Source organism: Pimephales promelas, chromosome 14 (assembly GCF_988280905.1).
Source record: "Pimephales promelas chromosome 14, fPimPro1.hap1.1, whole genome shotgun sequence".
NCBI lineage: Eukaryota > Metazoa > Chordata > Actinopteri > Cypriniformes > Leuciscidae > Pimephales > Pimephales promelas.
In genome coordinates this window covers 1,329,881-1,343,550 of record NC_142782.1, presented here as the reverse complement: position 1 = coordinate 1,343,550, position 13,670 = coordinate 1,329,881, and the positions used below count along the sequence as shown (strand labels likewise).

Here is a 13,670-nt window from a genome sequence, read left to right as displayed (position 1 = left end):
CAATATATTATACACCATATGGAATATATACCAAAAAAATAATAGACCGTTTTTTATTATAGTAGCGAGAACTAAAAGCTATTGCATTACGGTGATGAAAATCTTTTTTGTGACGTACATCTGTGTAACAAATTTAGGACTGTCAAACGATTAATCGCATCCAAAATAAAAGTTTGTGTTTACGTAATATATGTGGGTGCACTGTGTATAATTATTTTATATATATATATAAATACACACACATGCATGTATATTTAAGAAAAAAAAATTGATGTATAAAATATTTATATATAATATAAATCTATATACATGAAAATATTTCTTAAATATTTACATGCATGTGTGTGTATTAATATATATATATATATAAAATAATTATACACAGTGCACCCACATATATTACGTAAACACAAACTTTTATTTTGGATGCGATTAATTGTTTGACAGCCCAAAACAAATTAGGACAAAGGGGAAAGAAATGAAGGGCGGGACTTGGTTCTGTGCATCAGTTTTTGATTGGATGCTGAGATGTGGGCGTGGCACTGGAAATTGTATGCAGATGAGCAAGAGCTTGCAGGGGCGGGGCTTATACTGACTACATCACTGTCCTCGTTTCTCTGGGAGTTTGAAGGTATGATATTTTTATTTAACATTACAGTCAAAACTTATTTTTTTATGTAGATTATGTACAGATCATTGTTCACAATAAGATCAATAACTTTCATTTTGATGGAAAAAAAGGTACCAATAAAAAATTAGCTTTATTTTCATAAAATATTTATCATTTATTTCTAGAGCATGTTTAAAATTTAACCAAAGAATAAAAGAAACACAATAAATGCAAATAATAAACATTTGAAGAGTTCAGATGCAAAAGCCTCTAAGTGCCATTTGAAATTTTCTTCTAGAATGATCATTTTTATCAAGCTTGTATATTTAAGTTCAGTAATTTCACTTAAATGGCAATGATAATTACCTATTAATTGTTATTTAAGTGAAATTACTGAACTTAAATATACAAGTTTGACAAAAATCATCATTAAAGAAGAAAATTTCAATTGGCATTTAGAGGCTTTTGCATCTGAACTCTTCATATATGCCAAACCAGAAAAAAATAAGTAATAAGCCATCAATAGAATAAAAGAGAAACCCAGGATGACAAACTGTGGAGTGTTATAAGTAAGTCTTAAGATAAATACGGACAGATGGGGCATGCCTAATAAAGGGTTAGGGTTATTTTCATGCATTTTCTAGTTGTTGATTTGGAGTCATATGTGGGCATTTTCCAGACAGGTTTTAAAGACAACAGGGCGCAAGACGCCATGAAAAAGTGAGACGATAAAGACCTGCTTGATGCGGGCGCTCTGCTGCTTGTCGTTGGCATTGCTGGCGAGCTTGAGGTACTCGGCCACGTTGTCGTCCCGGGACGCCTGCTCGATGCGCAGCGTCTCTGTGAGCTTCAGGATCTTCTGCTGCAGCTGAGCGATGGCCTGGCGTGTGCGCTGGGGGTCCAGACCGGCGTCCTCAGGCCCCAGCACTGAGCCGTCGGCCCCGTACGACCCCGCCGGGGAGAGGCCGCCCTCCAGCCTCTCGATCTGCAGGAACACACAGGAAAGAGCAAGAGGAAGAGAAGTCGCGTCAGTTCTTGGAAAATGGGTCTTTGTGTGACTTATTGCTGATGAGGCAATCGCCCGCTTCTGCAATCAGCACACACACACACAGAGGCTACTGAAGGTCAACATACAAATCTCAAAAATTACACTTTCTATTTCAGATAAATGCTGCTCTTTGAACTTTCTATTCATCGAATAATCCTGAAGAAAAAACTGTTTTCAACACTGATAATAATGATAAATGTCTATTAAGCATCAAATCACTATATTAGGATGATGTGTATAGTATATAACACACACGAAAACAGTACTTGATGTTAAGTTGGTGTTTCAGGTAAACTTGTTTAAATCACATTTTTTTAAAAATGGAAATAGAGAGAAACAAGACGAAGATACTCATCTAACAAAAACATTGTTCAGCACAGGATGTACAGGATGTGTCGACCTCATAGTTTAGTTTGACAATCACTTTAGATAAAATGAGCTGAATATTGAGATCAGAAACTGTCTGATCCTTTAGTCCAGATCTGTCTGTGTATATGACATACATATATGAGTAATTATGACTCCTATTAATCAACATAAATCCAACTAGGGGTGTGTAAAAACATCTTAACCGCATTTCTACCTTTTTGAATGTTCGTTAATTACTGATTTCACGCAAGTATGGAATAATTATTAAATGTTGTGGAAACACTTTACATTAAGGTTCATTAGTTACAGTAATGTGTATTTACTAACATGAACAAACAATGAGCAATACATTCATCATTACTGTATACTTTGTAATCTTTGCTCATGTTGGTAAATAAAAATACAGCTGTTCATTGTTTGTTCATGTTAGTTCACTGTGCATTAACTAATGTAAACAAATACAACTTTAGATTTTAAAAATTATTAACTAAGATTGTTCTTTTTCCCCCATGCTGAAGTATAGTTCATGTTAACAAAGTTAGTAAAGTGTTACCAACATTTTATATTTATATTATTTTGCATTAAAGGTTAAGGTTATAAGCATGCATTGGAATGCACATTTCAGAGATTACTCAAGAAAGAGTCAAGCTGCCGTAAAGGGAAACAAAGACAACACAACACAGGTGCAGCGTGACTGACACACTGACTCATGACCTCACCACAACATCCCGATCCCGAGCCCTGAGATAATAACGCTTCAAACTTTACATTCCCCGGCCGGTGGTCTAATGATCGGCTCAACGTGTAGACTCTCGTCTATTAATGTAAGATCACAACTGTGTCCTGCTCTCACCTTCCCATTGCTCGCGCGCAACAGCTGATCCCAGTGCATTCTCCGAGCGAGCGCGAGGCGGGCGGAAACAGCGCTTCATCGAAAGAGTCGAGTGAGTTCTGAGGTAAACACGCCGCTCCGCCGGTTCCTCTCTCGAGAACTTCCCAAACTGGTTTTGAAGCGTCACTGTGGCAGCTGAACTGGCGGATTAAGCTCCTCCCATCGCCTCGAACCAGCGTGGAGCTTTGCACATGATGACATCATCCCTATTGCACTCGCGAACGAATCGTTAACAGAATCGATTCTCTTTAGTGAATCGTTTGAACCTGCCGCATTAATCCTTGAATTCAACTAGACCACACACACAGGTTTCCGAAATCCGAATCCGTATTTTAATGTAGGATATTCTTCTTAGGCAAGCCTACTTCTGTGATTATTTCTGTTGCGATATCGAATAATTGTACACAGATCCATTTATTCAATGTGAACAACTGATGAACGAATCATTCAGAACTATGACTAGTTGTAGGCTAATTGTAATTGCCATCTTATTTTTATTCATTTTTTTCATTTTACAGTACAGTAAAGTGTAATTACAGTGTACTTTCCTAGAAAGTACTGGCTAATATTAGGTAACAGTTGGAATCACTAAGTACGTATGGCCTACAGGACAGTAAAAGGAAGGAACCATTAAAGAGTTTTGTATGACTCTGTATTTCCCTATTGGTACTGTTATTGTTACTTCAATTAAAAAATAAATAAATAAAAGTTTTACTTGACTTACTTCTCAAATAAAAAAAAAATCCTGAAAACAAAATTGGTGAAACTATTGATCTACTTTCCTCTGTTTCCATTTTATTTGTAATTTATTTATCTACACAGGAACAATATTTATCTTAAAGTGGATTTTAGCAGCTAGAACAGTGTATATTCCTTATAGAAATAATAGGAAATTAAAGTTTTAATATTATAAAAAGCATTATAAAGGTTTTCATAATGTACAATCCAATGCAATATATCTTTTAATAAATAAGTGTAAGCAAAGTTAGAAATGGATTATAATATTTTCAGATTCTAAAATTGGTTGTTTTCTGTGTGTTTTAATGCATTAAAGGACTAGACAAGTATTATAATGTTTTATAACTCTGTAATTCACAAGACCATAATAATGACTGCATTAAAAAAATACTTTTATAATGCATTATACAGAAAGGCTTTAAGTAATATAGGAATATAGGAAAACTAAAACATTTAAACTGACTGCAATTACAACACTGTAATCGGTACGCCTTAAAACAGCTTAAGACATTAAGCTGTTTATTTGCTTGTTGCTGTGAATTCGATTTCGGACCAGGCCATTGATTTGTCCGGTAATGAAGTATTTATGAGTGTGTCACTAAATCATTCATTCAAACCCAACTAAACATTTCAAAGTAATTAAACATTTGAAATAGACTGCGGTAATTAACATTTTGTCAGAACATCTAGTAAATGACATGCTATTTGGTTTATTTGTCCGTTCAGAATCAAAACAGTTTTATCACTAATCCTAAGGAGTGTTTTCTCACATAATAGGAATGATAAAAGTGATTAAATAAATACTCAATACAGTTTAATGTGTATTCAGCAGAATAGGGTTCAGTCAGCCAGACATCATCATAAACATGTTTTCCTGCAGGGTTTTCTCATAAAGAGCGTCTGATTGTACATTACGCCTTACATAAAGAATTTGACCAATCTAATGGTGTGCTTTAATTTGTAATGGGCCTTCTGGCTCCAGAACTGGGAGAACTGGTCGGCCGGTGTCACGTGATCGCCCTCGAAAGTGACGCCACCCGAACCAGACGGCCGAGATTATCACAGATTACCAGAGCTAGATTCGTCCCGGACTGTAAACACACACACACAGGAGTGTTGAAATCTGTTGCGTTCTGGTTCCTTCAGTATAATAAATCTTGAGGCAATATAAGCTTTAACTGGTGTTGTGTTTTGAACTAGATTCTTTTTTTAGATTAACTTTGTTATAATGTGGTGCATTGGCGAATAATCTGTGATAATCTCGGCCGCCTGGTTCGGGTGGCGTCACTCTCTAGGACGATCACGTGACACCGGCCGACCAGTTCTCCCAGTTCTGGAGCCAGAAGGCCCATTACAAGCACACAAACAAATTAAAGCACACAATTAGATTGGTCAAATTCCTAAAACTCATAATAGGCGGTATTATGTAAGGCGTAATGTACAATCAGACGCTCTTTATGAGAAAACCCTGCAGGAAAACATGTTTATGATAATGTCTGGCTGACTGAACCCTATTCTGCTGAATACAATAAGACAGAAATAATGACACTGTGTGGTTGAAAAGACTGTTAGTGAAGCTGTTTCATTATACCTCGATATCTTTCAGATCTGACCGTTCCGGTGTGATTTTGTCAAAGGTTTAATAAATAGACACAGAATCGTTGTCAATGAATGAGATTGTGAGGGCGTTTGAATCAGGATTGCGAGCTTTTAACGATGAATCGTGCAGCTCTTCAGTTACAAAAGAACACACATTTATCCAGGTAAACGATAAAACATGTCTGCTCAGAGGTTAAACCATGCTTGCACTCAAACTGTTTTGATGTGTTCATTTAAAATGTGTAATAATGTGTTAAAATCAATCATTTTATAGCTTAAAACTCATCTTTGATCACCAAAATGACATATTTAAAAAATTTTCCTCATGCCTTAATGTAACTCGACACCCTCGCCTCATTTAGTATGCATGGTTCTATGAATATGGAAATGAGCCCCGCCCTCACTCCCTCACTCACTCAGAGATCCACTGGTTGTCGATCACACGTTGATCTGATTGGTTACAAGGTGGTTTGTGACGTCAGAAACACCAGCGATTTCAAAACGATTTCAACTTACACATGGTGTGTGTTAAAGCATATTAATAACACCACATGCACACATAAACAACATTAAAAACTTGACTTTCACCACAGTGGGACTAAAGATGAGCACTGTTAAGTAATAATCAAGTTCGCTCAAATATTTCGAAGGAGAAATAGGGAGCAGAGGGTATGTAGAATTCAAAGAAGGATGAGGATATTAATTCTACAATGAATTCTGTTGGATGTTGCTGGTTCCTGATCTGATCTGAATCTTTCCAGTACAGAAAAGGAGGTTCCTATGGAAGCTTGTTTCCACCACTGAATAAAGAAAATAAAAATATTTTTCCGACTTTTTATCTCTCAATTGCGAGATATAAAGTTGCAATTCTGAGAAATAGTCGCAATTGGGAGAAATAAATACAGAATGGAGACTTTTTATCTCACAATTTTGACTTTTTAACACATAATTGCACGTTTATATCCTGAAATTCTGACATCTTTTCTCAGAATTGTGAGATTTAAACTTGCAATTGCATCTCGCAATCCTGACTTTATTTCACACAATTCTGGCTTTATATCTCGCAATTGTGAGGAAAAAAGTCAGAATTGAGAGATTAAAAGTCGCAATCATCTTTTTTATTTTTCATTCTGTGGCGGAAACAAGCTTCCATAGGTTCCTGCTTAAAAAAAAAAAAAAGTTCTACACCACCATCTCTGAAATCTGAAGGAGCTTCAGATGAAGAACCGAGTGTGTGAGTTTCAAAACTTAAAGTTCTTCGAGAAGTTTGAGGTCTTGCATAACCAGACCACAGTCATGATGAACTAACCCAATCGTGGTTGGTCAATCAGAAAATGTCTTCCAGTCAAAATGGGCATTTCGCCAAAAATGATTGGCGGAAAGTGTGTGTGATTCAATAAAAAACACTAAACACAGTAAGATAATGCATTCTTAAAGCTCTCTCGACTGGTTTCCACTCTTAAACTCTCTCTAAACCCAGTCAGCTGCCAGCATTTCAAGGCATCACACATGTGCATGTTTAAAGAAATGAACAACTGGTGCTAGATTGACTTACGCCTCTTTATAATGTATTTCTGCAAGTAAAACAGTCAGAATGATGTGATCTGATCTCTAACGGTTGGATGAGGCTTTACTTAGGCATTCAATCCCATAATCCCACTTCAGTGTGTCTCGTATCAGAAGCTCTCACTCAGTATTTACATTTAGCCTACCTGCGGATCAATACATATATTATGCACATTTAGCCTAGTAATTAATGAGAACATTGATGTTTATATACGGTCATGGAAATTACAGGACTGAAAATCAATAAGATCTATTGTCTAAAAATGTTAAATAGAATAAAAGTCATCATGTATTTTAATTAATATTTTTTTTTCTAAATATTCAACTAAACAAACTAATTTATTTTCCTAAAATTATATTTTTAAACACTATATGTAAAAAAAATATAATATGAAAAAAAAAACACACACAAATAATCCTTGTAACTATGGAAAAAGGTTATCTTAAAAAAAAGTTTCCATAACAATAATGACAAACATGTCATGGAAAATGGGATTTTTAAAAATACATAAAAAAAAACGTTACTAAATTACACAATGGAGAACAGATTATTCGTGCTTTTCTTTTCTTTTTTTACATTTCTCTCTATCTGTACTTCTTGTTTCTTTATCTAGTATGCATGTAAAAGCCCTTCATATTTACACAAAGGCCAGTTTGAGAAAGGTGGAAATCCTCTTTACTGTTGCTTTAAGGGAGACTGGTGCCACTAACAATGCCTTATTCACCATCAGTGGACAATTACATAACTGGACGTGTTACACTGTTCACACACACACACACACACACAGAAAACCAGGATTATTCATGCAAAAACTTTATCGCACTTAACTTTCAAACTACTGCCCTTTATGCCATTATGGCAGTGTGTTGCCATCGCTAATATTAATGTTACTGTTGTGAAACTGAATAAATTCCTGGTTATCTTTGGTCTGGAACCTCTCGCGAGTAATTGTGTAAAACGGCACTTGTGAAAGTCTCTTATAAGCTTATAAACGTGTCTGATATTCTTGCAGATATTGTAATAATTCACTCCCTGGTATGCAATTCAACCGTGTACGACGTGGAAATGTCCAGCAGATTGCATCACCCTTTTTAAAATCTGTGATTACAAAATTGCATGTTTAGGTATGTTTTGCAACACTGTTATTTGGCAATAAGGCATAATATATAGAATTTTAAATTACAAGCATATCATGTCATGATTAATTCTTAAAAATAATTATGCTTGTATTTAAAAGATATCGTAGATGGTGAAAAAAACGTTATCTCTAATCATTTCGGATAGCTGTATGCTACAATCTGAGCTAACTAAAAAAAATGAAAGAACGAGAAATGTTTAATTTTACAGTCTTCAATTAAATACAAGTATATCTAACATATAATTTAAAAGACTTTAATGGCCGTTCTAACATAGTTCAATTCAAATGACTTGTATAATAAAGTGATATCTGATTTGTAACCACTAAAGCCTAGTTCACACTACACGACTTTAAAACGTCGGGCTGAACGGTGCGGTTCACACTACATGACTTGCTCTCTGTGAAATCAGGAGTTGTTGAGCTGTTCACACACACACGACACAACATGATTGACCCGCAACAGGAGGTAACGTGCTAAACAAGCTGACAACAACTCTGTCCCCCAACGACTCTATCTTGTCTACAAACCACGTTTTGTCACGAAAAATCAGGCGATAAAATGAACCGGAAATGACGTGAAACAGCACGCGCGCCAATACCCAGCTTAGAACATGCAAATATGGACGTCAGACAGAAACTAGTGCTGCAAACTGTTTACGCGATGAAAAAACGCAAAAAAAAAAAAAAAAAAAAGATTTGCCTGGTGACCTCAACCCATGCCTTGGTCTGATTGGCTGTAGCTCATGACATCACTGATGATGAGTCGTGCGACAGCTCTGGATATCTAGCATGCTAGATATTTTTCTGTCCGCGAGCGTCTTCGCTGCGTTGTTGGCTCTTTCATACTAACAGACTGGCGAGCGTTCATCGCCCGCTAATCCCCCGCGATTTGCACGCGATAACACCCTGACCTGTCGGCGAGCTCAACGATTTGCAAATCGGGCTTAAAATCATGTAGTGTGAACTAGGCTTAAAGCGATTTCTCAAAAACGTACAATTTCCTCCTTAAAACTGCAGTGAACCAAAGACAGTCTCAAAAACACGCTTTGAAATCGCTGGTGTTTCTGACGTCACAAACCACCTTGAAACCAATCAGATCAACGTGTGATCGTCAACCAGTGGATCTCTGAGTGAGTGAGTGAGTGAGTGAGAGGAGGCGGGGCTCATTTGCATATTCATAGAACCGCGCATACTAAATGAGGCTAGGGTGTCGAGTTACATTCAGTATTCAGGTCAGGTGACACGGCTGCTAGTCACTTTGATGTCAGCTGAGGAGATTAACGTTACAAAGATTTAACCGAGTGTTTTATTATAGGTCTACATCATAGCACTGTAAAAAAATATTGATGGTTTAACTTAAAAAAGTGAGTAACCTGGTTGCCTTAAAATTTTAAGTTGATTGAACTGGAAAAAGTGAGTTAATACAATGAAGGAGATTAATTTAACCATCAGAAACTCAAAATTATATGTCATCTGAACTAAATAAATTATTTAAGTTGATTTGACAAAAGAAAAAATGTTGTGACTACTACACTGTAAAAAATATTGTTGGTTTAACTTAAAAAAGTAAGTAATCTGGGTTGCCTTCAAATTTTAAGTTGATTGAACCGGAAAAAGTGAGTTAATACAATGAAGTAGATTAATTCAACCATCAGAAACTTAAAATAATAAGTTATCTCAACTAAATAAATTATTATAAAGTTGATTCGACAAAAGAAAATATGTTGTGATAACAAATCTTGCTATAGCAATTACTTGGTTTTGTTTAACTCTGAAACATCAAATGTGGAGTTATCGGCTTTTGCTAAAAAAAAACAATCTTTTTAATAGGCCTACATAAAAAAAACAACAACATAGTTTTAATTAACTTTTTTTGTGAGTCAAATTTTGTAAGTCACCTGAGTTATTATTCCCCAACTAAAGTTTGATTGATTTATGAAAATGAACAAAAATGGAGTTATCTATTATAAAGGCCAGATAACGTTGAAAGAACGTTTGAGTAATGTTGTCGTTCATAACTTTGAGCGAACCTTAAGAGAACGTTCCCTGTTAACTGGGTTCTCCCACAGAAGTCATAGGTTTGGAACGGCACAGAACATTATGAAAAACATATCGATCAACTGCGGTTTGCTTAAATACTTGGTAACACTTTACAATAAGGTTCGTTAGTTAACATTAGTTAACTACATTAGTTAATATGAACTAATAATGAATAGCACATATACAGCACTTGTTAATCTTTGTTAACCCTTGTGCTGCATTAGATTTTTAACACCGTTGAGTGCATTAAGGACCAAAAATGGCCACATATTAAACATTGCCTGAAATATTATATATTATTATTATTTTCCACTTTTACCAAGTTAAATCTTTTAACCAGCATCAGTCCTCATCATAACTATCAAAAATGTATTCAATTTCAGGATTTTAACCCTTTAATTACCAGTTTTGTTTGCGAAACCATCGATTTGTATAAGAGGAAAAAACACAAAAATTCAATTATTTTCAATAAACTAAATGCAAAGAGAAAACTTTAGATTTGGATCATCACAGTCCCACTTTGCAAAAAATCCCACTTAGCGCGTTAGAGACCAAAAATGGCCACCTATTAAACATTGCCTATTGCCTAAAATAAGGTGCATTTCCACCCATAGGGAATAAATATGTAGTGACGTCATCACTATATAATGCAAATATAATGCTTTTGCTTCAAAATAAAAGGATGTTTGTGCAAAAATCATGTTTCATGTATTACTGACAGCCTCAGATTTAAACAACGTTTTAATGGGTTTCAATGGGCCATTTTTGGTCTTTATGGTGCGGAGTGTTACTATTTGATCTACACAGTGTGTGTTATACATATTTTGCAAAATGGGATCACATTTTTTACATGTATCCAAAAAGTCACAATTTTGCCAAATTTCATACCATTTGCATTAAAACAGCCAACATGGTCAAAGAAATTAAACTGCAAAAGACCAAAAATGTCCCTAATGCAGCATAAGGGTTAATGTAATTTCTTAACATTTACTAATACTTGACTAAAATCTTGTTAACACTAGTTAATGCACCGTGAACTAACATGAACAAACAATGAACAGCTGTATTTTCATGAACTAACATTAACAAAGATGAACAAATGCAGTAACAAATGTATTGCTCATGGTTAGTGCATGTTAGTAAATACATTAACTAATGTTAACTAATGAACCTTATTGTAAAGTGTTACCAAATACTTCATAATACTTCATAAGAGATGCACATTTCAATATTCTGATTTTGCAAAATGTAGAATTTGTGTGAAACCCCGCTGAACTCACGGTGTTGGTCGGGGAGGTGGATGGCGAGGAGTCTGGCGTTATCAGGTTGAGAATGACGTCCATTGGAGAAATCATTGAGCCGGTTTAACAAGACTTCACTTCGGTTCGAGCGTCAGGACGATCTCTGCTACTCCATTACGACACGCAGAGAAGCTTAAACAAGAGCAAATGATATCTTGTCCATGCGAGAGAGAGAGATGGGTCAGAATAACTCAGGCCTGGACTCTTACAGTACTTTGAAATCTGTCAATGCATCTGAAAAAGCAAGTGTTCTGAACTCTTGCGGAAAGAAAAAGCCCAAAAGCTCAGCGTGAAGGTTTAGTGTGCGAGAGAAAGCCAGAGCCCGTGAGAAGGGTTTTGTCTCGGCTGGAATCTTTTGGCCGACGAAACAGTGTTGGACGACTAATGAGCGAACTCATTCACGGGTTTCAAGAGCTTAGCCAATGAGTTATGTTGACCTACCAACCACAACCAATCACACACACAGATCATAACCGTCCACTGTGTCCAGGCTAATGACTGGATTTGCTTTCAGTTACAAAACCATTCATACAAAACAGTGTATTTCCACACAACTGCTACACACAAAGGTATTGAGCCACTGTGTGTGTGTGTGTGTGTAATGGGGTGCGTAAGAGGGCTGGACGAGAAACTGCCAAAACTCTTCTGAATGGAGAGGGAGAGAGAGAGAGAGAGAGAGAGAGAATGTACTGAATCTGTGGTTTAGGTGAGAAAAGGCTTATGTAACTCCAGGCCTCATTCAGACTCTTCAGTCGATGTGTTCGGGAGAGAAACAGGCTGTGTCCAGGGGATGAAGCACAGGTTTAAACTAGATTTTCAAGGGTTTTTTGATGCTGAAGCGTTTTGCTCGTAAATGTAAGTACACATTGATGGCCTAAGACACGAAACGAGCGGTTTGTGTGAGAAAACGAACAGTATTTATATCGTTTTACCTCGTGTAATCACAGTGATCTGAATCAGTTGTTCAATGTCCAACTGAACCGAACTGAATCAGTTCAATGTTACGCCGTGATCGCTTGCGTGTGACGTCACTCAATATTTACACGGAGATTTCGGAAGTTTTACCTTTTACTAAACATATTTAGATATCCATTGTGGTTTCCCGTATATCTAAATATGTTTAGTGAAAGGTACAACATCCGAAATCTCTGTATAAACAAAGAGTGACGTAGCGATCACTTCCAGACCGAAGCGCCCGTGCCGTCAGATCCTTTTGTCATGGCTGTGATTACAAGAGGTAAAAACGATATAAACACTGTTGGTTTTCTCACACAAACCGCTCGTTTCGTGTCTTAGGCCATCAGTGTGTACTTACATTTACGAGTCATTTAATCATGTTTAATTTGGACTCTGTGCTGCTCTTTGGTGGACCCCCTTAGCCTCCAGTGTATGACTGATAGACAACAACGGTTTGACCTAAAAATGTCAAAATTGAAAATACTGTGGAAACAAAGACACCTACATCTTGGATGCCCTTGAGGTAAGATAAAACATATCAAAAATTAATTTCAAAGTGAACTATCCCTTTAAAGGAGCCGCAACTTAAACTGATCATTTCAGACAGAGGCTCAGAATGAGAGCTAATCATTTTTCAACATACATATATATATATGAAGAGTTCAGATGCAAAAGTCTCTAAGTGCCATTTGAAATTTTCTTCTTTAATGATGATTTTTTATCAAACTTGTATATTTAAGTTCAGTAATTTCACTTAAATGGCAATGATAATTACCTATTAATTGTTATTTAAGTGAAATTACTGAACTTAAATATACAAGTTTGATAAAAATCATCATTAAAGAAGAAAATTTCAAATGGCATTTAGCACTGTGGGAATTTTACATTTCTCCTCACTTGCAGAACCAGTTCATTCTGATCATCATCATCATCATGAGGACTTTACATAAGCGTAATGGTTTTATACTGAGCTAATCATATTTTCTATCCCCTACCCCTAAACATAACCCTCACAGAAAACGGTCTGCGTTTCTACATTTTTAATAAAACACTGTTTAGAGATTTGAATGACATCGTGACTGAAGAGAAAGATCCAGAATGAGTGTGTTTTCTGTGGTGTGTTTCTGGAGTGCATTCTTACGTAACATCACTCTTTGTTCAGTCTTCATCCGAGATCGGACCAATGAAAGACTCGAACATCTCACTCACACACACACAAACAGTCATCAGAGGTGTTCAGTGAGATTCACCCTACTGTTATCTTCATCGAGATTAAGAGCGTTAAACCAAAACAGTGTGTGGTGTGTTTCTGGATCAAGAGGTTGTTATGGGAATATTCTGCGGTCACATCTCAGGGATTAGACTATTTTAAGCAGAAACATGTAATGTTCCTCTCAGTAGAGTACAGAAC

At 36.2% G+C, this 13,670-nt stretch overlaps 1 protein-coding gene across 6 annotated transcripts in view; it reads right to left on the bottom strand.

The window, feature by feature from the left end:
• tmcc1a (transmembrane and coiled-coil domain family 1a) overlaps positions 1 to 13,670 on the bottom strand; it is a 169,257-nt gene that overhangs the window by 138,103 nt on the left and 17,484 nt on the right. For 4 of the 6 annotated variants that reach the window (XR_016146433.1, XM_089119250.1, XM_089119249.1 and 1 more), the window contains one exon: positions 1,347 to 1,595. Coding sequence is in view for 5 of the 6 variants with exons in the window: in XM_089119250.1 (XP_088975376.1) it covers positions 1,347 to 1,595 (249 nt within the window). In the remaining variant the exon portion in view is untranslated. Of the gene's footprint in view, positions 1 to 1,346; positions 1,596 to 2,880; positions 3,064 to 11,281; positions 11,635 to 13,670 lie in introns of those variants that run through there. The other 2 variants (XM_089119251.1, XM_089119252.1) reach the window with 2 other exon arrangements.